The sequence below is a fragment of the Neovison vison genome, chromosome 12, assembly GCF_020171115.1.
Source record: "Neovison vison isolate M4711 chromosome 12, ASM_NN_V1, whole genome shotgun sequence".
Taxonomy (NCBI): domain Eukaryota; kingdom Metazoa; phylum Chordata; class Mammalia; order Carnivora; family Mustelidae; genus Neogale; species Neogale vison.
Window position 1 is genome coordinate 9,882,743 of NC_058102.1, and position 20,581 is coordinate 9,903,323.

The following is a 20,581-nucleotide window of genomic DNA, read 5'->3' on the forward strand; positions in this document are numbered from 1 at the left end:
GTCTCTGCTCCCCTCTGCAGTGAGAGTGAGTCATGGAGCTGCGTGTGGGGAACAAGTACCGCCTTGGAAGGAAGATCGGGAGTGGGTCCTTCGGAGACATCTACCTGGGTAAGTGTCCCTGACTCCAGCCTGGTGTCTCTGGGGCCCCTGGGACAGTGCCAGAGACAGGTAGGAAGAAACATGTCGGGACTTCAGGCTGTCCAGCCGGAACTTGGCTCCGGCCTCCAGTGGCACATTTTTGGTCATTTTGTCCCCAGGGCCATGCCAGGTAGGGAGAGAAGCAGCAGGTTGGGGGTGAGGCTGACCAGGGGAGTGGGGTCACACAGTCAGGGTGGGGCGGGGTTCCCGCTTGCTGCAGGCTGGACGCAGGAGGGTATTTTTAGCTCTGGTTTCCAGCTGCAGATGACCTGGGTCTCTAGCTGGGCGTGGGAAGGCCCAGGCTGGGGTAGCACCCCTGTTTCTTGCCTCCTGGGGGAAGGATGCTGGTAGACAGAAGAGGCCTGGGCTATCACTCAGCTCCCAGCTGGGCCCCCTCCTTCTGCTCTGGCCCCTGGAATTCAGCCCAGGCTGGCTTCGGAATGACAGTGACACAGGCTCTCCCAGTAACCTCGGGGTAGGGGTGGGGGTAGGGGTCTGGTCAGAGTTTTCAGGATCATTCTCTCCGGATGGGCTTCCTGTTGAAAGTCTGAGTTTGCGCTCCTGTTGTCATTTTAAACAAACCGCTGACATCTCAACCCCGTTCCTCAGCCTGGCAGAGGAGAGGCGCCTGCCTTCACATGCTACCTTCTCAGCTGCCCGAGCGCATGCGTGGTCGGGAGCCACGGCCCTGCAGTTGCTGGTCTGGAGGGCAGGGCCTGTGGCGGTAGTTGCGAGTGGGAATTGATAGCGCAGCGTGTCCAGCCCCTGGGGTTTGGCCTCATTCCTGTCTCTTGGCCGCTCTTTCCCTCCTTGGAAAAGCAAAGTAAATCATTTCTGTCCTGGGCAGAGAAAAACAACAAGGCCTTGTGCTGTGCTTGCTGGTTCTGAACCCGGGAGGCAGGGGGCGTTCTCTTACGCAGCGGTCTGGGTCTCTGCTCTCTTGGGGTATTAACTCCGCTTCTCTGTGAGCTGCCCCCTGCCCCATGAGAGAGGACAGGGAGGGGACACTGTCTGAGCACGTAGTTGGTGCTGGGCCGGCTCCTCTTTGTGGTTGCCCCACACAGCAGCAGGTCGGGCTGGAGCCCTTCTGTTCTGCCCACAGCCAGAAGCAGGTGCGGCGCGCTCAGGCTGGCCTCCCGCTGCTTCTCTTGCCCGCTAGAAAAGGCAGCCCTTGCACCCGTGTGAGTGCAAGAGTGTGACAGAACATGGGAGGGAGACGTCAGACAGACCCGAGTTCCAGACCTGGCTTTGTGCAGCCGTTGGGAACGTCAGGTGGCTGCTCTGTGCCTCAGTGTCCCCATATGGAAAGTTCATGGGATAATGAGGCCTGACTGACCAAGGGCAAAAAGAGGGAGCAGTGGCTTTTGGCACAGATGCACATCTGCTCCCAGGAAACATCCAGTCCAGGGCCTTCTTCCTGTAGAAGGGAACAGAAGCCCTGAGAGGGGAGGGGCAGGCCAAGGTCATTTGGAAAGCTAGTCCCTGGTCCCTGTGGAGAAACCTCCCTGGGGGCAGGACTTCCTGTTTATCTAGTTCATTTTGAAAACCCGGTCTAGCTTTACTCCTCTTTGTATAGGCTCCGGAGTAAATTCTACCAGGGCTTGGGGGCTGGCTTTTCTTGCATAGCTGTATGCCCTTGAGTGGGTGGTGACGGCTCTGGTCTTGGCTTCCCCATGGGTAGAATGGGGTCAGGAGTCCTGCAAGGTGGTGAGCGGTGATGAGACCCCAGTGTGCACACCTGCGCGTGCTCGGCCCAGCCGTGGCGCTCTTCTGTGGTGTCCTCCGCCAGCCTGAGGTCTTTTTTAGGGATTTGCTACTGTCAGAGGATTTGGGTCCACTTGGGCCTAAGTGGGGGTGGGGCTCCAGTTCTGCCTGGAGAGCAGTTCACCTGTCCAGCCTCTGCTGGGTGCTCAGGCCCAGGAGACCCTGGCCTGATGCTGTGTCCTGCCTCCTCCTTCCTGGGCTCCTGTCACGTTGCTGCGGGGACAGTGGTGATTGTAGGGCCTCCCCGGCTGGCCTCGCTGGCTCCCTTTGTTCAAAGCCCTGGCCACATTCTTGTCACTGGTGCCAGTGCCAGGGCCCGACTCCAGATGGCCTCTGCAGGTGGGGCTGGGCGAGGCCTCCAGGCCCTGCTTTCCAGGATCAGCCACAGGCGAGTACTGGGTGGATGTGGCTGCAAGGCCCGTGGCCTCTCATGAGGGTCTCGGGGCAGCTGCACAGGGTCCAGAAGTGGCCAAGACTGTGTCCCCTCTGCCACCACCGGCTGTGCGCCCTCAAGAGCTCCCTGTGCTTTACTTGTGATCTCTGTTTCTCAGCTCCAATCGGCGGGGCATCGGTTTCCCCAGGGTCCTGTCCTGTGTGTCTGTGTTGGTATCTGAATGAGCCCTGTGTCGGTATCTTCCCCAGGCCCCCGATCCTAGGGCTGGCCAGCTCCAGGCCCTTCTCTGTGTCCGCGTGTGTTTTCCAGACTGGCCCATCCTCCCATGGGGCCACTGTCCCTAATTGCTGGGTCACCTCTGCTGTCTCCCTCCCCCTGTTCCAGCATCTCCCACTTAGAGTTCTCCTTTGCTGCCCCCATAGAGGGTGAGTTGAGCTCGTCTGGGCAGGGCTGCCTCCGCTGGTCTGGGCCTCAGTGTGTCTGTTGGTGGAATGAATGAGATGCTAGACAGTTGGGAGAGAGAAAAAAGCAGGGACTTTGGGGACTCACATTCAAAGCCCAGCTCTGCCCCAACAAGTCCTGTGACCTTCGGCCAGTTACTTAACCTTTCTGAGCCTCAGCGGTGAGAATTCAGGGAGACCAGAGAGAAGGCTGGTAGGCTCCAGACAGATCGGAAGCAGCTGAGGGGCCCGTGCCGTGGTGGGAACCTGGGGGGGTGCCATCCACTGTGGGTGTTTTCCAACACTCTCCAGGGACCCAGAAGCTTCACCTGAGAGCGAGCTCCCTGTCCTGGGGAAGTTAGTGTGGTGTTTGATCTCTTGGCCTTAAATGTTTCAGTTTCTGTATGTGTCAGCTAGAGATGCAAACAGTAGTCCTTGCAGGATGGCGGGGGAGTTGGGGCAGGGTGTGGGGGGGTAAAAGGGCTCCTCCCACCTGCCCCTCCCCATCTCGGGGAAGGGTGTTCTCCGCAGCACCTCTCTTCCCTGCATCCGGCAGCTGAAGCATAGTCCTGGGGGCCCTACATTCAGTGTCTTGGTCTCTGCCCCCTGCTGGGTCTGGGGTCACCATCAGCTCTCATCTAGGTTTCCCTTGCCCCTCATGTTCTCTGCAGTCCTTTCTAACATGCCAGTGGGTCTGAAGAGGGGTGCGGGTGGGGGGCGGGTTCGTCCCCCAGTCTGGGGACGTTTCTGATTGTTGGAACTGAGGAAGAGGGGGTGCCGCTGGCAGCTGGTGTTAGGGACGCTGCACGCCATCCCACAGCGCACAGCACAGGTCCCACGACAAAGAACTGCGGGGCCCCAGACGTCAGTAGGACGGAGGCTGTGAATCCCTCTAATAAGGCATCCTTGCCTGGCCCGTGAAGTCTCAGGCTCAAGGCCAAGATCTTCATTTGGCATTTGAGACCCTTCTGATCACCTCTTCCACAGTCTCCCGCAGCTGCCTCAAGTTCAGGCTGCAGCAAACCACTCAACTCACTGTACCCCACTCCCAGCGGACCTTTGCATGTGCTGTGACCTCTGTCTGGCACAGTCCCGCTCACGCCTCCTGGAGCCTGTGCCACCTTTCCTCCCACTGGCCTGTCCGTGGTTAGGACACTGGGCTCATGTCTGAAACCCAGGGGCCTGTACTTACCAAGCCCAACTTCTGCTGAACCCTTACTAGGGGCCAGGCACTCTTTTTTTTTTTTTTTTTAAGATTTTATTTATTTATTTGTGAGAGAGAGAGTGCGCGCGCATGTGCACAAGTGGGCAGAGTGGCAGGCAGAGGCAGAGAGAGAAGCAGGCTCACTGCCGAGCTAGGAGCCCGAGGCGGGAGGACCCTGGGATCATGACCTGAGCCGAAGGCAGTGGCTTAACAGACTGAGCACCCAAGGTGCCCTTGGGCCAGGCACTCTTGGAAGCCTGTGGATCCTCAGAACAGCCTCCCATGCCACGCCCTCCCTGCCTTTCAGAAATGTGCGGGCCCTCCCCTGTGACCCGTGCTGATGTGCCAGAAGCAGTTTACCGTTTGCAAAGTACTTTTTCTCCAGTTGCTCCCTGGATTTGGTCATCTGTTTCCTTATCAATTTTATTTTATGGGGTTCACAAATGAAAACACACAAAACCAAAAACCAAAACGCAAAAACATGCCGAGTGAAAGAAGCCAGTCACAAGGGATCACATATTGTATGATTCCATTTAAAAGAAACGTCCAGAACAGGCAAACCCACAGATACAGCAAGTAGATGAGTAGTGGCCTGGAGCTGGGGTTTGGGGGAGATGCGGAGCGAACACCGAAGGGGCCTGGGCTTGGGAGATGGTGAGAATGTTCTGAAGTTGCTTGGGGTGTGACTCGCCCAGCCTTGCGGGTGCACTAAAAACCACTGAACTGTACACTTTAAAGAAATAATCGTGTAGTACATGAATTGTATCCCAACAGAGGTGTCGGGAAGGATGGCAGCCCATAATCTAGAATCCAGTAAAATGTTGTCCCCTCCTGGGCTAGGGGTCAGCGTAGCCCTGCCGGGCCCTCACTGGTTTCTCCTGCTTCTTTCCAGTGTTTTCTTATGTGGATACAACCAAACACAGATCAGTATTATTTCCCCCATCTTTTTATTTTTTTAAACTGGAAAGAGCATAGAATACATACTGTTCTGTACTTTGCTTTTTCACTTCCTGTATCTTTGAGATCTTTCCACTTCTGCACAGAGAGAGCTTCCTCATTCTTTTTCCATTGTATTCCGTGTTATTGATGGGCCATTCTTCATTTAACCAGGCCCTGGAATGACGGCCATCTGGGCTGTGTCCAAGTTCTGCTGTTGCAAACACCCCACAGCGGACCGCCTCATCCAGGCCCTTTCTGTACTCACTAGGGTGTTGAGTGCACCCCTAAACTGGGAGCCGGCTTATTCAGTTAACACATGGGCTCCTCGAGCCATGGTCCCCACCAGCCCACAGCCCCGTGTGGGACAGCGCAGGCGTCTCACCGCAAGACATCCGCCAGGCACTGGTGGGGGAGCTCTTCGGGGACCATTTGCGTTACTCTCACAAGGAGGTTGAGCATCTCGCCAATTTTATATTCATGATTTCTTTCTCTTGAAGCATCTCTGTAGGTCCTTTACCCTGTTTGCTTTGAGCCTTTGGTCTTTTTCCTACTGGGGCATAGGAGCTGGTTAACATGTTAGTGCCATCATCCCCTTGCCACTGGTAAGTTACAGGGATGTTTCATAGGACTTTGTTGCTGGTGTTTTGTTTGTTTTTTTTAAAAGATTTTACTTATTTATTTGATAGAGATCACAAGTCGGCAGAGAGGCAGGCAGAGAAAGAGGAAGGGAAGCAGGCTCCCTGCTGAGCAGAGAGCCTGATGTGGGCTCCCAGGACCCCGAGATCATGACCCAAGCCTAACCCAAGCCGAAGGCAGAGGCTTAACCCACTGAGCCACCCAGGTGCCCCAGGATTCCCATTTTAGATGGGATGGAGCCATTTTTTTTTTCTTTTTCCTAAATGGCCTTTGGGTTTTAAATCAGGGATAAAAAGCTTTGCCTACTCCAGAGTTGTAAGGCAATTCTCCCTTCTCTTCTTCTCAGGTCTCATTGTTTTCTTTTTATTAAATGTGAGTAGATACAAAAGAAGGCATACAGCCAGTGTGCATGCTGTCAGGCCCCCTTCCTCCCCTTCCCCTCAGAGGAGGACGAGCCTGTCACCGGGTAGGCCCCCGCCGCCCCATGCTGTCCCCTCCTCTCCTTTCCCCTCAAAGGGAACCACCTTCTCCCTGTTGAAATTGTTCCCTTGTGTTAAAGAGTTTTGTTACGTTTGTATCCCTAGACCTAAACCCGTTCAGCATTGTATCTTTTCAACTGTGCCTGCCTTCTCCTGTCTCTTCCTCTCCTTCAACGGAGGTAAAATTTGCATAACACAATTAACCTTTTTTAAAATACACAATTCAGTGGCATTTGGTACATTCCCAGTGTTGTGCAACCACCGTTCCTATCTAGTTTCCACAAACATTTTCTTTTTCTTTTTTTTAAAGATTTTATTTATTCATCTGAGAGAGAATGAGGGAGAGCATGAGAGGGGGGAGGGTCAGAAGGAGAAGCAGACTCTGCTGAGCAGAGATGTGGGACTCGATCCCGGGATTCCAGGATCATGACCTGAGCCGAAGGCAGTCGCTTAACCAACTGAGCCACCCAGGCGCCCTCCCGCAAACATTTTCATCACCCCAAAAGAAAACCCCATACCCGTTAGGTAGACACACCCTCTTTCCCCCTCCCACCCCTGGCAATCACCAGTCAACTTCTGGGCTCTGCCGATTTACCTATTCTGGACAGTTCCTATAGTGGAATCCTACATCTCTCCTTTGGTGTCTGGCTTGTTCACGCAGCACGTTTGCAGGGTTCATTGACGCTGTAGCAGGTATCAGGCCTTCATTCCTTTCTGTGGCTGAGTAACATCCCGCTGCGTGGAGAGAAGCATTCAGTTTGTCCACACTGCCCGGTGCTGGGCACTGGCTTGTCTTCACCTTGTCTTCCTCGCTCTCTCGGACAGCACGTTAAGATGCTGGGAGCCGAGATGCCTGGGTGGTTCAGTTGGTTAAGCGTCTGCTCTCTGCTTGAGTCAGGATCCTGGGGTCCTGGGATTGAGCCTGCCGAAGCAGGCTCCTTGTTAGCGGAGAGCCTTCTTCTCCCTCTGCCTGCTGCTTCCCCACTTGTGAGTGCGCTTTCTCTCTCTCTGACAAATAAATACATCAAATCTTAAAAAAAAAAAAAATTGCTGGGAGCTGCCCACCAGCTGCCCGGAGCCAATATCCGTTCCTTTGCCCTGGCCTGTGGCCTTCTCTCCGACTGCATGGCAGCTTAGCTGTTCTGATGTCAGACTTCCAGGAGTCATGACATTCTTGTCCTCCTGGAGCTCCCGTGTTTCTGAAGGACAGACACTCGGGAATGGGCTTCCTTGGGAGAGGGTTTGTGTGTATTCAACTCTACTGGGTAAATGCCAGCTTGGTTTTCAAAGTGACTATGCAGGGGTGCCTGGCGGCTCAGTGCCTGGCAGCGTGTGACTCTTGATCTCGGGGTTGTGAGTTCGAGCCCCATATTGGGTGTAGAGCTTACTTAACAACAACAAAAAGGCAAAGTGGCTATGTTCACTTATACCCCACCTTTTTCTTTTTTCCACACAAACTTTGGCTTCACTTGGGATTTCTGGTGTGTGTGGGGTGTGAACTATAGTGTCTTTTCTCAGATGGCCAGCCAGTGGTTCTGGGGCTGCTTATGGCAGAGCCTCATCTTGTCCCCTGACTTGAGACGCAGGCTTTCTCCTGTCCTGCAGTCTTCTGGGCTGGTGTCCTCCCCTGGCTCTTCTGCTCTGTGTGTGTGTGCTAAGGCTCCACAGTTTCAGTCACCCCTGCTGCAGTGACACTTGGCCTCTGTCCCTCAGTTTGGCCCCTGGCCTCTAACTCAGCCTACTCAGTATTAGAGCTGGGGAAACTGAGGCAAGGCACAGTTTGCATTCGGGTCTTTCTTGGGACTTCTTGAGACAGAAGCTTGCCCCACTCCCTTCTCTCCTCCTTAGCCCTGACATCCCACTGACCTCACTCCTCTCCAGCTCAGCGGCTCCCACTCTCCAGGGTAAAATTCCTCTCACGTGATCTGTGAGCCGTCTGCAGCCCATCTCGCCTCCCTTCACATCTGACATTCTGGCTGCACCAGCCTGTGGCTCTGTGATGTGTCCGCAGTTCCTCCCGGCCTTCCCCTCGCACATGCTGCTCTTCCCACCCTCCCCTCCCGCCCCAACTGGCCCAGGGGTCCACTCTTTGCCCACAGTCCCTCCACTTCCCTTGGATGCAGTGCAGGGCCCTCTGCCGCTCTTCTGTTGTCCCCCAAGGGGTGCTGAGCTGCTCAGGCACAGACGTCCGACTTGGCCCTGACCTGAGGCCAGCTGCCTGGCTGAGCGTGACCCAGGTCCCCTGTGCCCTCCTCCGCCCCTGGCAGGTGCCAATATTGCCTCTGGTGAAGAAGTTGCCATCAAGCTCGAATGTGTGAAAACGAAGCACCCGCAGCTGCACATCGAGAGCAAGTTCTACAAGATGATGCAGGGAGGAGGTGAGGGCTGGGCGGGGCCTGGGGGCGGGGCCTGAGGCGCTCTGGGGCGTGTATATATGCGCATGCGTGTAGGGGGCGGTTCCACCCTGACAGCCACTACTCTGGCCCTCAGTGGGAATCCCATCCATCAAGTGGTGTGGAGCGGAGGGGGACTACAATGTGATGGTCATGGAGCTCCTAGGGCCCAGCCTCGAGGACCTCTTCAACTTCTGCTCCCGCAAGTTCAGCCTCAAGACGGTGCTGCTCCTGGCGGACCAGATGGTGAGTCCCCCTCATCAGTCCTCCCCAGCCTGGTACTGTGGGCCCTGCTGGGCTTGTGGCTTCCCTTCCAGCCTCTGTTTCCCCACCGGGCACAGGGTACCAGCCCTGCCTTCTGCCTCTGAAGGATGCCACAGCAGGAGGTAGTGACAGAGAAATAGGACAGCCTTGGTCCCTGGACCAGGACCAGGGGATTGACCATTGACTGTAGAATGGTGGTGTGGGGGGGCGTGAAATGCAGATCTCTAGGCCTCCTGGGTTGGGGTCCTGGAGTAGGACCTAGTACTCTGACCTGGGATGATTTTTTTTTTTTTTTTTTAATTTTTAAAGATTTTATTTATTTATTTGATAGAGATCACAAGTAGGCAGAGAGAGGGGGAAGCAGGCTCCCCGCTGAGCAGGGAGCCCGATGAGGGTTCGATCCCAGGACCCTGAGATCATGACCTGAGCCGAAGGCAGAGGCTCAACCCACTGAGCCACCCAGGCATCCCTGGGATGATTCTAAAGCTAGTGATCACACAGACCTGGCTCGCACCCCGGTGTGCTGACTCTGGGTGATCACTAAGCCTCTGTGAGTGTCCGTGGTCTCAGATGATAGTCTCCCCTTTGCTGGGCTATTGCGGGATCAAGGGGGACACCACACAGTGCCTGGACCAGAGCAGATGCATGCCTACTGATAAGCAGTTCTTTGATCCTAGCATCCTTTATAAACTCAGGATAGGAAACCTTTTTAAAAAGAGAAAAACATAGGATTTGAGACCCAGAATGATACACGGACGGGGTTCCCGTTAGGCAGGGTCTGGGTCTGCGGCCTGCACACCAAAAGTCTGTAGACCCTGCAGTTTCAGGCTACGAGTGTGTGTGTGTGGGGGGGGGGAGCGTTGTCGGATTCCCCCAGGACTGGACACAGTAGGTAATGCTCAGCCAAGCCAGATGTTTGTTCTCAGAAGCCTGAGACCGACCCAGAGAAGGAACGGACTTGCCAGAGAACGTACCATGTACTTATATGTTAATTTTAGTTTCTGACATAGTGGTGAAAGACAGGGTCTGTGTGTCTGCTTGACTTTGGTGTCCTTGGCAAGCTAGGACACAGAGCCTGTCTTTTGTCCTCCATCTCTGTCACCCCAGCTGAGTTGAGGCTTCAGTGGTACTCCTCCCTCTCCTCCCTTCCCCCACAGTCTGATTGCTAGAATAACCTTCGACATGCCTCTCTAACTTCGGCTCCTCTAGTCCGATGCGGACGTACAGCTGGGCAGCAGAGGCTTCCTTGCGGGCCCAGATGCCTTTCCAGGCTTTGTTTCTAGATCTTACCATTAGCTTTCCTACCTTGCTCTCTCCCCCCTCCGTCTCACAGTAACCTTGGTGAGCTCTTCTTTCACAATTCCTGTCTGTGTCACTTCCTCCAGGAAGCTGTCTTTGACCTCCCCCCTTGAAATCATCTCACACAGCTGCAGAGACAGATCTTTCTCTCCTACCCAAGGCAGGGATCACGGATGTGTGTTTTCTGTCCTTACCGCCCCAGCCCTCAGGCCCTACTGCAGGGCCTGGCCCCGACTGCTTGGTAGAAGCACACCCCCAGACAGCTCGCTGAATGCCTCGCTCTCCCCTCCCCCAGATCAGCCGCATCGAGTACATCCACTCCAAGAACTTCATACACCGGGACGTCAAACCTGACAACTTCCTCATGGGGTTGGGGAAGAAGGGCAACCTGGTGTACATCATTGACTTCGGTCTGGCCAAGAAGTACCGGGACGCCCGCACGCACCAGCACATCCCCTACCGGGAAAACAAGAACTTGACCGGCACTGCCCGCTACGCCTCCATCAACACCCACCTGGGCATCGGTGAGTGCGGGGCCCTGCCTCTCTGCGGCTGGAGGTATTCCCCCCATTGTTGCCACAAAGTCAGGTTTTCCCCTTCAGGACAGCTGTGGCATGGCTACCACCTTAAGATGCCTGACTTCAGCCCTGTAGCAACCCAGGCAGGTGTCCGCTTTCCATTGTGTGGGGGACACGGGCTCACGGGTGCTTGAGGTACTGGAGTCAGATTTGACCCTGGCCCTGTCTGAGGCTGCACTTGTGCCCTGTCCCCAGAGGGGGCTGGGAAGAGGCCGCGGGCTGCCTGCTCTCTAGCTGCTGAATGCGGAGGTGCCTGAGCTGGAGAAACTAGGCCCTGATTGAGTAGGAAAAGCTGGGCCCCACATCTTTTTCTGTAGAAGGGTGACTGTAACCTGTCTCTCTGCCGGAGTCACAGCTAGCTGGTGGGCCAGGCGGTGGGGTGAGGGGGTGTGGGCGGTGCCCCTCGGTTGAGGAGCATGTCCTAGAGGAGGGGGGCCTGGTCCCTGTTGGCCAGGAGCCCCCGCGGACCCCGCCCCTCACCCTGTCCTCGATTCCGTGCAGAGCAAAGCCGTCGAGACGACCTGGAGAGTCTGGGCTACGTGCTCATGTACTTCAACCTGGGCTCCCTGCCCTGGCAGGGCCTCAAAGCGGCCACCAAGCGCCAGAAGTACGAGCGCATCAGTGAGAAGAAGATGTCGACACCCATCGAGGTCCTCTGCAAAGGCTACCCCTGTGAGTAGCCCCGTGGGGACGGCGGCTGGCCGGGGAACCCTTCGAGGCCTCCCTGAGGGGAAGACAGGGCCACCCAGCCCTCACTGGACCCCTGCTGCCCCAGCGTCAGAGCGTTGGTCACAGGCTGGCTGTCACTGCTCGGGCACCCCCTCCCGCCTCATCTCATGAGGGCTTCGAGTAAGAAAAGCTCGTTCTCCCTCACCCTGTGAGGCCCCTTCACCACCCATGCAGAGGCCCCTTCTGACACGTGGGCTCCCCACACGTGTGGGTGCCTGGGACTGGGACACTGTTGGGTGCCCTCTAGCTTGACTCCATTTGACACGGTCTGCCTAGAGACGGTGGGAGATCCCACAGTTCGGGGCTCCGTCCCACGAGAGGCCCTCCCCCGCCCCAGCCCCAGCCCCAGAGGTCGGTCACAAGTCCAGCTTTCCACCTGCTGGTGGTCTGACAGCCCGGCTGCGAGTCTGAGGTTCCCACGTTCCCCCCGCCCCTAGCAGGGGTGAATTTGCTAGAGGAGCTACAGGACTCAGGGAAACTCCTCTGCGTGGCAGCTTATGAAAGGCCACGATAAAGAATGTAGATGAACGGCCAGATGGAAAGATAACAGAGCGCGAGGGCTGCAGGGGGCCTGAGCACAGAGACTTCTGTCCCCATGGAGTTGGGGCGTGTCACCCTCCTGTATGGGGATGTGTTCACCAACCTGGAAGCTGTCCAAACCCCATGCTGTTGGGATGTTTATGGAGGCTTCCTCGTGTAGACAGAAGTGAGTACTAACTCTGTTTCCAGGCCCTCTCCCTTCTAAAGAAGTGTTTGGGGATGGATGCTGGAAATTCTAAGCTTCTAAGTGCAGTCTTAGGCTTGGTCTTTCTGGTGACCAGCTCCCACCCATCCAGGAGCCATTAGGAGGCCACCCAGAGTCACCTCATTGGAATAAAAGATGCGCCCAGTGCTGTTAGCATTTAAGGGTTTGTCACGGTTTGAGGAACTCCCGTGCCAGGGACGGGCCAGAGGCCAGTGTGCGTTTTCTGTTCGTCCTGGGGGCTGCCCCGGCCCTGCTTTCCGGAGGAGGAGGTGGAGGTTTGCCTCCTGTGGCTTCAGTCATGTTGGGAGCTTCCCCTGGGCCCTTGACTGTCCTTTGGATTTTAGGACAGCTCTTGACCTGCCATCTGCATGCTGCTCCCCAGAGTGACTGGCAAGAGCAGGTAGAGCCGTGGCCTGTGGCCCTGGGGTGCCCTTGCTGCGAGGGGGCGCGCGCTCCTAACTCCCGGCCCTCCACGTCGAGTCTTCAAGGCTCTGCTCCCTGGCGTGCAAGGGTTTTAGCGCCGTAAGGAGGACCATCGTTCTGCTCTGTCGTCCTCTTGTCCCCTCTGAGACTGAGAGCCTTTGGAGGGACAGCGGGTGGGTAGGACGATGCGGGCTGCGGGGGTGGGGGCCCCGGGAGCCTGGGCCTCATGGCGGTCTTTTCTGCGCCCCCTGCCAGCCGAGTTCTCCACATACCTCAACTTCTGCCGCTCCCTGCGGTTCGACGACAAGCCCGACTACTCGTACCTGCGCCAGCTCTTCCGCAACCTCTTCCACCGGCAGGGCTTCTCCTACGACTACGTCTTCGACTGGAACATGCTCAAATTCGTGAGTCACCTGGAGGCCAAGGCGGGCTTGGGGGACTGGACGGGGAAGGCCCCGACTCCTAAGGCCAAAGTGACCCTGTGGCGGGTGGGGCTCCCGACAAGTGGGGGCTCTGAGCCGGACAGTGCACGCGACCTCGCTGGGCTCCCAGAGTCCCCGCGGTCTTCCCACTCTAGCCTCATCTGTGCTGAGCGCCTGTGCCGCCGCGGGCAGTGGGGCCCAGGCAGGGCACCGCCTCCCTCCAGGCCCAAGAGGACCTGGCCAGGCCTTGAGTCCCTCCTAGGTGCCCTCGGCAGGGCGTGGATGGCGCTGGCGGGCCCTCCGGCTGTCCTGATTGTCGCCTACACCACCCTGCTCTTGCTGTCCTGCACGCCCCAGGCAGCTGCCTTCACCGTGGCCCCTCTGGCCAGCCTGGACCCATTCATTGTGGTTTCTTTCTTCCTGGTCATGGGACCCTGGGTCTTGCTAGGCGGTTGCTCTGTCTCCCTCTTTTAAGGGTTTTGGGGGTCGGGGGCGGTGGGGAGAAGCGTCAGCCCGTCAGCTGTGCCCAGAGCTCCGGAATCTGTGAAATCGTGTGTCTTGTTTCACGTCTCTTCTGGAAAAGGGGGCTTCCTCGAGCCAGGCTCAGCCCCGTGACAACGAAGCCATTGCGCTGCCCTGTCCCTGTCCCTGTCCCTGTGCTGGGCCCACGTACTCACCCTCATACTGGTAAGGACCCTCAGAGGCCCGGCCTTTCCAAGATTTACCGCTTGGCTGGGCAAGCACAAGAGGCTGAGCCTCTGCTGTGCTCTCTGTCCCTTCCAGGTGCCCGGCGCCCCTGGGCACCCAGGGCCCTCCAGATAGGCCCGTGGAGGAGGTGGAGGAGCTGCCCCCCCAAAACTACTGGCCTGTGGTCTGGACTCCGGGGCCCCAGTTCTGACGTCACCAGATGTGTCTGAGCCCATCGGGGCCAGGCCTGAGGAGGTGTCCCTTGGCATGGTGGGGTGCAGTGGAGAGGGAGTGGTGAAGGCCCTGCCGGGAGATTCTTGGGGATCAATCAGCTGCCTCATGAACGGAGCCTGAAGAAGGGATGATGTTCACTGCCCTGGAGGGCCTGGTGGGAATGGGCACCAAGAATGGCCTCAGCAAGACCCGACGGTGGCCTCTCTATTGAACCTGAACTCGTTAAGCGCCCCCACCTGTGCTGCACCTCATGCTGTTGTGCTTCTCCTTTCGTGGTGGACGCCAGATGCCCAGGACCTGAGGGCGGCTTCTCCTGGATGCAGGGCTCAGCACCTGGGCTCGAGGCCCTCTTCTCTCTGGGGCTTGGGTAGGGACTTGGTACTGTACCCTAAGGAGTCTGACAGAGATCGGGCGGAGAGCCACGGTCCCACAGGCCAGGGGACTCTGGTGGGGGTGGGAGATGGGCAGTGGGGCACCTTCTGGCCCAGACCTCCTAGCTGGGAGTGTGGCCGAGGGCCAGGGGCCGGCTCTTCTCACCCAAAGGGTGTTCATTGCTCAAGGCATCTGGACTCTGGGCACTGCCCCCATCTGTGTGGAAAGTCATCCCTGGGTCGGCTTCAGGGATGGGCTTGGCCCTTCCTCGCAGTATAGCTCCGAGAACGGGTTTTACGTTGTCTTGAGGCTTGCGCCACGCAATATGGTAGCTGGTGGCTACGTGTGGCTAATTTTTAATTAATTAAAATTAACCAAAACTGAAAACGTAGCTCCTCAGTCGAATTTGCTGCGTTTCAAGTTGTCTGGAGCCGCATGTGACTGGTGAGTGGCTATCAGATCCAACAAGGCAGATGTGAACATTTCCGTCATCACAGAAAGCTCTGTGGGGCAGTGCTGCTCTAGATGGCTCCTTACAGAACCTCTCATGGGACCACCCAGCTGACAAGATCTCCTCTCAAACCCAGCCAGGAGCACCCTCCCCGCCCACTGCTGGCACTTCGACCCCTCCACGGGGTCCCCTTCGAGGCAGGCTCTGGAGTCAGGAGCCGAACAGAGGTGCCCACAGCCTTATTCTGCACCGGTCTCTGACTTGAGGGCCTGGATTTGATCGCTGGGCACCTTTGAGCCCATCACCCCGTGGTGAACTCCACTTGATCTCCAGGGGCCCGTTGGCAGAAGCATCTGCAGACACGCAGTGGGGACCTTCCATGCCTTCATCCCAAGGCCAGGCCCCGGTGCACTTACCAGCACCTACCTACAGACCAGACACCATGCTGGGCACCCAGGGCTACAGACTCCTCCGGGAAGGATCCCACCCCCGACTGCGAGCGGCTCTCCCTGAAGTAGCCACCCCATTCAGCATCACGGCCCCGGGACCTCTGGCCCCCTGGAGCCTGGGCCGTTGCAGTCAGCACACGGAGGCACTGTTTTCTGAGGTCCAACCAGCAAGCCCGGAAGATACTCAGTGTAGCCAAGGACAGGGGTCTGCACTGCAGGGCTGGGTGATTGTGTGACTTTGATGTTGACTTTCTGTGTTTCCTGTGGGCAAATAAAAGCCAAGAAACCTCTCTGGTGTGCATTTCTTGAGGCGTCACTGGTTGGATGGAAACGTGGAAAGTAGCTCCTCCTGCTTTGGGGCTGGCCTTGACCTGAGCCTGCTGGGGTCAGGGTGTAGCCCTCTGTGCAGTCACTCACCCCTGGCCTGTACCCCTCTGAGTGGACCCTTTGGCTTCACCAGCCTCAGTTGGCCCAGGCCAGGGATGGGCTTGTCCCCCACCAGGCCCACAGGTTTCCTGAATGGGGCTGCAGCTCTTACACAGGCCTGCTCTGTTTCTGGGGCTCAGGTGCTCTGCCTGTCACTCTCTGTCACTGACTGGGGAGCCCGGGGTCCGGGGCGGGGCTGGGTGGAGACCGGAGTCAAGAGGAGTTCCAGGCCTGCCCTGTCAGGCTTGTGGGTGGGAGGACTGGGGATGTATGTCCCTCCTAAGCATTCTGGGGGTGCAGAGTAGGACCGGGGGGGCAGAGGCCTGGATTTAAACCCTGGCTCTGCCTTGAGCTGTGTGAGCCCACACAGGTCACGAGGGCTCGCTCCTTGGGCCTCGACGCCTCACGAGGATTCAGGGATCATTCTACTCGCCAGCCCCTATCTCTTGGAGTTGCTTAAAGGCAAGGGCCGCCCCCAGCCCTCGTTTCCCAAGGACAGCAGGGCCTTCCCGGCCAGGTGCCCAGGAGAGACACAGGGTTGCAGGAGCCTGCGCCCCGTGGCCCCTGACCAGCGCCCCCCACTCAGCCTGCAGCTCTCTCCTCCACAGATGCGGCCCCCCTCATGCCAGCCCCCTGCCCTTCCCTGTGGACGACCCCAGGACCAACTAGGTAATGCGGCCAGACGCCGCTCCCATGCCGCGCTGCTCTCTCTGAGGCTGTCTCCTTTCCTCCTGCACTGGGGGGGGCAGCGGCCGGAGGGCAGGCCCTGAGGGCTCCTGGAACCCTTCCGCCCCATCCTGCTTGTTGGGCCTCTTTTTCCTCCCATGGGGGCGCCTAGCCCATTCTTTCTCGAGCTCCCCCTGAGCTCCTGTCTTGTCCCAGGGCCAGCGGCATCCGTGAGAGTCCCGGGGCGTCCCCGACACCGCCTGCCGGAAGTCATTGCCGGCTCCAGGGATGGGGCAAGAACAGCCTTTGATGGGATCCCCTGGCTGGCTCCCTGGTTCAGACGCTGGCCCTGCTTTTAACTACCCTTGTTCCTCTTTCTCTGGGTCTCTGAACACCTGCCCTGCTTGTTTGGAAACTTGGAGGGGCCGAGGGCTTTGGAACACAGCAGGGACCTGGGCTGGGAGGGCCAAGCAGTGCCCTTAGTCCTCTGGGGCATTAGCCCTCCCAGCTCTGCCTCAGCTCCATGAGACCAGGGCAGAGTGCCCTCGGCCCGTTCCTCTGACCCAGCTTCCTCCTTCGTGCGGCTTTCTCTGTACTGTGTGTTTGGGAGTCGTTTCCAGGTCTCCCGCCTGGTGGGGAGGAGGTTGGACCAGAGGGTTTCCGAGCCGCCTCTTTCCCGTACTCAGCCCCGTGGGAGGGCTGGACCTCACAGGCCTGACCTGGTCTCCTCTCTTCCCCGCAGGGCGCAGCCCGGAACCCCGAGGACGTGGACCGGGAGCGGCGAGAGCACGAGCGCGAGGAGAGGATGGGACAGCTCCGTGGCTCGGCGACCCGGGCCCTACCCCCTGGCCCGCCCACGGGGGCTGCCGCCAACCGGCTCCGCAGTGCCGCAGAGCCTGTGGCTTCCACCCCGGCCTCCCGCATCCAGCAAGCTGGTGAGCGCCGTGGGCTGGGCCCAAGGGGGGCCGGGGTGATGGGGGCCTGGACACTGATGGGGGGCCTCTCCCCTGCCTCTCCCCCTCTAGGCAATACTTCTCCCAGAGCGATCTCACGGGTCGACAGAGAGAGGAAGGTGAGCATGAGGCTACACAGGGGGGCGCCTGCCAACGTCTCCTCCTCCGACCTCACTGGGCGGCAAGAGGTCTCCCGGATTTCAGCCTCACAGGTGAGCTGCCCTGGCTGCCGGCCTCCTCTGCCTCGCCACTGGGCCTGAGGGCCATGGCCTGGGGGAGTCCAGGCTCCAGCTTCCATTCTCGCCCCTCCGATGACCTTGGAGCAGCCCCTTTTGTTGAGCAAGGGACCTGGCTTCATTTAATTTCCTGAGGTTGGCTTAGCCCCAGGGAGCAGAGTCGGAGCAGGCTCAGAGCAAGTGGTGGAGCTGGCATCCTGGCTTCACGGCCGGGTCCCGCCCCGGTGGGCCACAGGGAGCTCATGGAGGAGGTGTCGTGGTCCCAGCCCTCAGGAAGTTCCCCCTCAGGTCCCTGTCAGCACAGGGTGGAGGGATGGGCAGATTCTGCTGGTGGCCTCACTTGGGACCATGTTTGGACTCCGAAAGTTGGGAAGGGGGAGTCTGTAGTTGTCCAGGGATCTCCTGCAGAGGCGGCAGGAGACCTGCCTTGGTCCTTTTGCTTGTGGTGGGTGAGCCCCAGGACGGGCCGTGAGCTGGGAGTGTGGTGGCCCCAACTTGATGTCCATGTGACCTGGAGCAGCTGCTTTGTCTCTGAAGCAGCTATGTCATAGGGTCATTGAGGTCACACTCCCCTTCCTTTGGTTCCAGGGGCGGTAGGGGTGGGTGGGGAGCTCCGCAGTGGGGAGAGACTTGCCAGACCACTGTCAGCAGCAGCCTATTTCCGCCCCCCACCCCGCCTCTGTGTTTCTCCTCCCAAAGACAAGCGTGCCATTTGACCATCTCGGAAAGTGAGGAAGAGCCACCATCGGACCAGTATTTGCTTAGGTGAGTCCGTATCTGCAGCAGAAGGAGCCCAGCCAGCTCTAGAAGCACCCATGGCCTCAGGGGGTAGTGGCAGGGCCCTCCCCCGCCCGCACCCCAATCAACAGCTCTTGAGAGAATTTACCTCAGAGCTACTTGGCTCAGCCCAGCCCACACCAGCTAATTTCAGCTGGAAAAAGCCTCCCTCTGCCCTCAGGCCAGTCCTCCATTCTCTGTCCCTCTGTTGCCTGTTGGCTGTCCCTGCCCCCGTTCCAGTAGTCCGCAGAGGAGTTAATTCTTAGCCGAGACAGCCCTGGGGGCTGATGCTCTCCCCCAGGCCTTTAGTCCTGCCTTAGCCCCCGGGCTGTTAAACATGTCACTCCCATAAAGCACGCAGAACAGGGTCATGTACTTGGGGGTTTATCTGATGTAAAACAAGGCCCTTGGTGGCCCTTGGTGGCCTCCTAGAGCCTTTTGGCCAGTGTGAATCTCTGTGGGACGCCCGTGGCCACAAGCGGGCCTGAGGAGCTGGAAGCAGGTCTCCTCTGGAGCCTGGCTTGGGGAAGCGCAGGGGGCAGAGGGGAGGTTCTGGGAGGGGAGGGCTGTAGGGGGAAACGTCTGAGCTCCCTGGGGAATAGGTATGTGGCAGGGGGTTTCGCCAGCGTGGCCTCACACCAGGACTCCCTGAGCGTGAGGTGCTTTGCAGAAATTCATTCCACCGCTAGAGCTGGGACGGGGAACAGGACTTGCCTTCGCTGGCTCTCAGGTCCGGGAACCAGTCCTTCCGGGCAGGGTGGGGCGAGTGTGTGGCTGCTCACCGAGAGGACAGAGGAGGGAGAGAGATTTTGTTCTTCCCATGAAAATGGAGCACCCACTGTTGTCCCTGGAGAGGGACCCGCTCAAAGTCTCGGGACAGGAGCATGGGGGACTGCAGGTTACCTGGCGGCAGACGTGCACCTGATCTGTCTTCTCTCCCCCTTCCAGTGTCTTCACTGTATTTTCTTTTAAAAACAACAACAAAAAGATGGGGGAAAAAACCACTCAAAAGAACAAAAAGAAAAAAAAAACCCAGCATAAAACCGACGATGGATTTTCTTTTATTTTTCTTTTTCTTTTTTCTTTTTTTCCTTTTTTTTTTTTTTTTTTTTTTTTTTTTTGCCATTGGCAAGAAGATGGGATGCCTTCAGCACAGAGGATTCTTGTCCCTATGCATTTCCCATTGTCCACAACCTTCAGGCAGCCAAATGCTCCCCAGACATGGGGCTCCACACGCCAGGTGCCACGGCCGCGCCCCAGCCAGCACAGACACCGGCCGAGAGGGGCTGACTCCATGTTGGAGATGCCGCTGGTCCTCGTGTGCCATCAAGAGGTGGCCTGAGGAGCCGGCGGAGCGGGGGGGGAGAAACGGTGTGGTTGGTCGGGGTAGATCCCACTGGGTGCTCTTGAGCCTCGGGACCCCAGGAGACAGACACAGCTCCTACTGCCTTGAAATGACTGTGGCTGAATTTCTGGGTTGGGCTTTTTTCAGTGTCCCCTGAACATCTGGGTCTCTTTGCCTCTCCAAGAAGACTTTGAGGAATGGGCGGCGAGGTGGTGGGGACTGGGATTCCTTGTGTGTGTGTGTCTGTCTGTCTTTGTAGCTCCCCGGACAGCAGGTGCCCTGCCCCACCTGCCTGGCGGACTTTTGGTTCTCAGCCTCCTAACAAGGACACAGGGGTAGGCGGTGACTTTCCGTGGCCCCCAAGAAGGGCACAGAGGGTCCTTGTCACTACTGATCCCTGAGACTGTCAGCAGCCTGTGGCAGCCCCATTCCCTTTCCGTGGTCTTAGGGCAGATCTGTGACTACTTCCAGAAAGCATCCGGCTCCTGGGTTATGAATTAATTCTCCGGGCAGGCCACACTCACCTGGCGCCCCACCCTCCCTCCCCGTGTTCTGCCTTTCTCTCCAGGAGGAGCCTGGGGTCAGGGCTGGGCACCGGATTCATCCACCCCTCCTAGTTAACACCCCTTTTTACTTTATTTTTGTTTGTTTTCTCCGTGTGTGTATTTCCTAATTTATTTACCTCTTTTACCCCTTTTTTTTTCTTTTCCTTTTTTTTTTTTTTTAAGAGCAAAGCTTTTTATTACTTTGTAATTTAAAAAACTGAAAAAAAAATACTGAAGAACTTTGGGGGGAATTTTGTACTTTTTTCCTGTGTAAATATTGGACTTTTTTGAGCTTTATTGTGGTTGTTAATTTGAAGTAATAAAGTAGAAAAGGATAAAGTGAAGCGGACAGCCCTTGGTCCACATTTTTGCTCTGGGGGTTTCTCCCCAAGCAGGCGTGGGAGCAGGTGTGGCCGCTGGGGATGACTAGACCAGTGATGGGTACCTCCCTGGGGTTATTTTACACCAGTGTTTCAGAAACTGTAGCCATGCCAGCTGGGGCCTCATTCAAGTGCAGAGTGGTGTGGACACTGAGTCTGCATCCTCCCAAGGTCCAGGGGATCCCGCAGGCCCAGGACCACACTACATAGGAA

General features: G+C 57.6%; 1 protein-coding gene across 6 annotated transcripts in view; it reads left to right on the forward strand.

The window, feature by feature from the left end:
• Positions 1-20,131, forward strand: part of LOC122892502 (casein kinase I) — a 33,080-nt gene extending 12,949 nt beyond the window's left edge. For 2 of the 6 annotated variants that reach the window (XM_044229113.1, XM_044229111.1), the window contains 11 exons: positions 21-108; positions 8,262-8,372; positions 8,485-8,633; positions 10,246-10,474; positions 11,030-11,200; positions 12,681-12,829; positions 16,075-16,135; positions 16,875-17,067; positions 17,158-17,297; positions 18,021-18,086; positions 19,047-19,085. In XM_044229113.1, coding sequence (XP_044085048.1) covers positions 33-108; positions 8,262-8,372; positions 8,485-8,633; positions 10,246-10,474; positions 11,030-11,200; positions 12,681-12,829; positions 16,075-16,135; positions 16,875-17,067; positions 17,158-17,297; positions 18,021-18,037 — 1,296 coding nt within the window. In that variant the 5' untranslated portion in view covers positions 21-32 and the 3' untranslated portion in view covers positions 18,038-18,086; positions 19,047-19,085. Of the gene's footprint in view, positions 1-20; positions 109-8,261; positions 8,373-8,484; positions 8,634-10,245; positions 10,475-11,029; positions 11,201-12,680; positions 12,830-13,430; positions 13,535-13,630; positions 14,734-16,074; positions 16,136-16,874; positions 17,068-17,157; positions 17,298-18,020; positions 18,087-19,046; positions 19,086-19,234 lie in introns of those variants that run through there. The other 4 variants (XM_044229112.1, XM_044229115.1, XM_044229114.1 and 1 more) reach the window with 4 other exon arrangements.
• Positions 20,132-20,581: the final 450 nt, after the last annotated feature.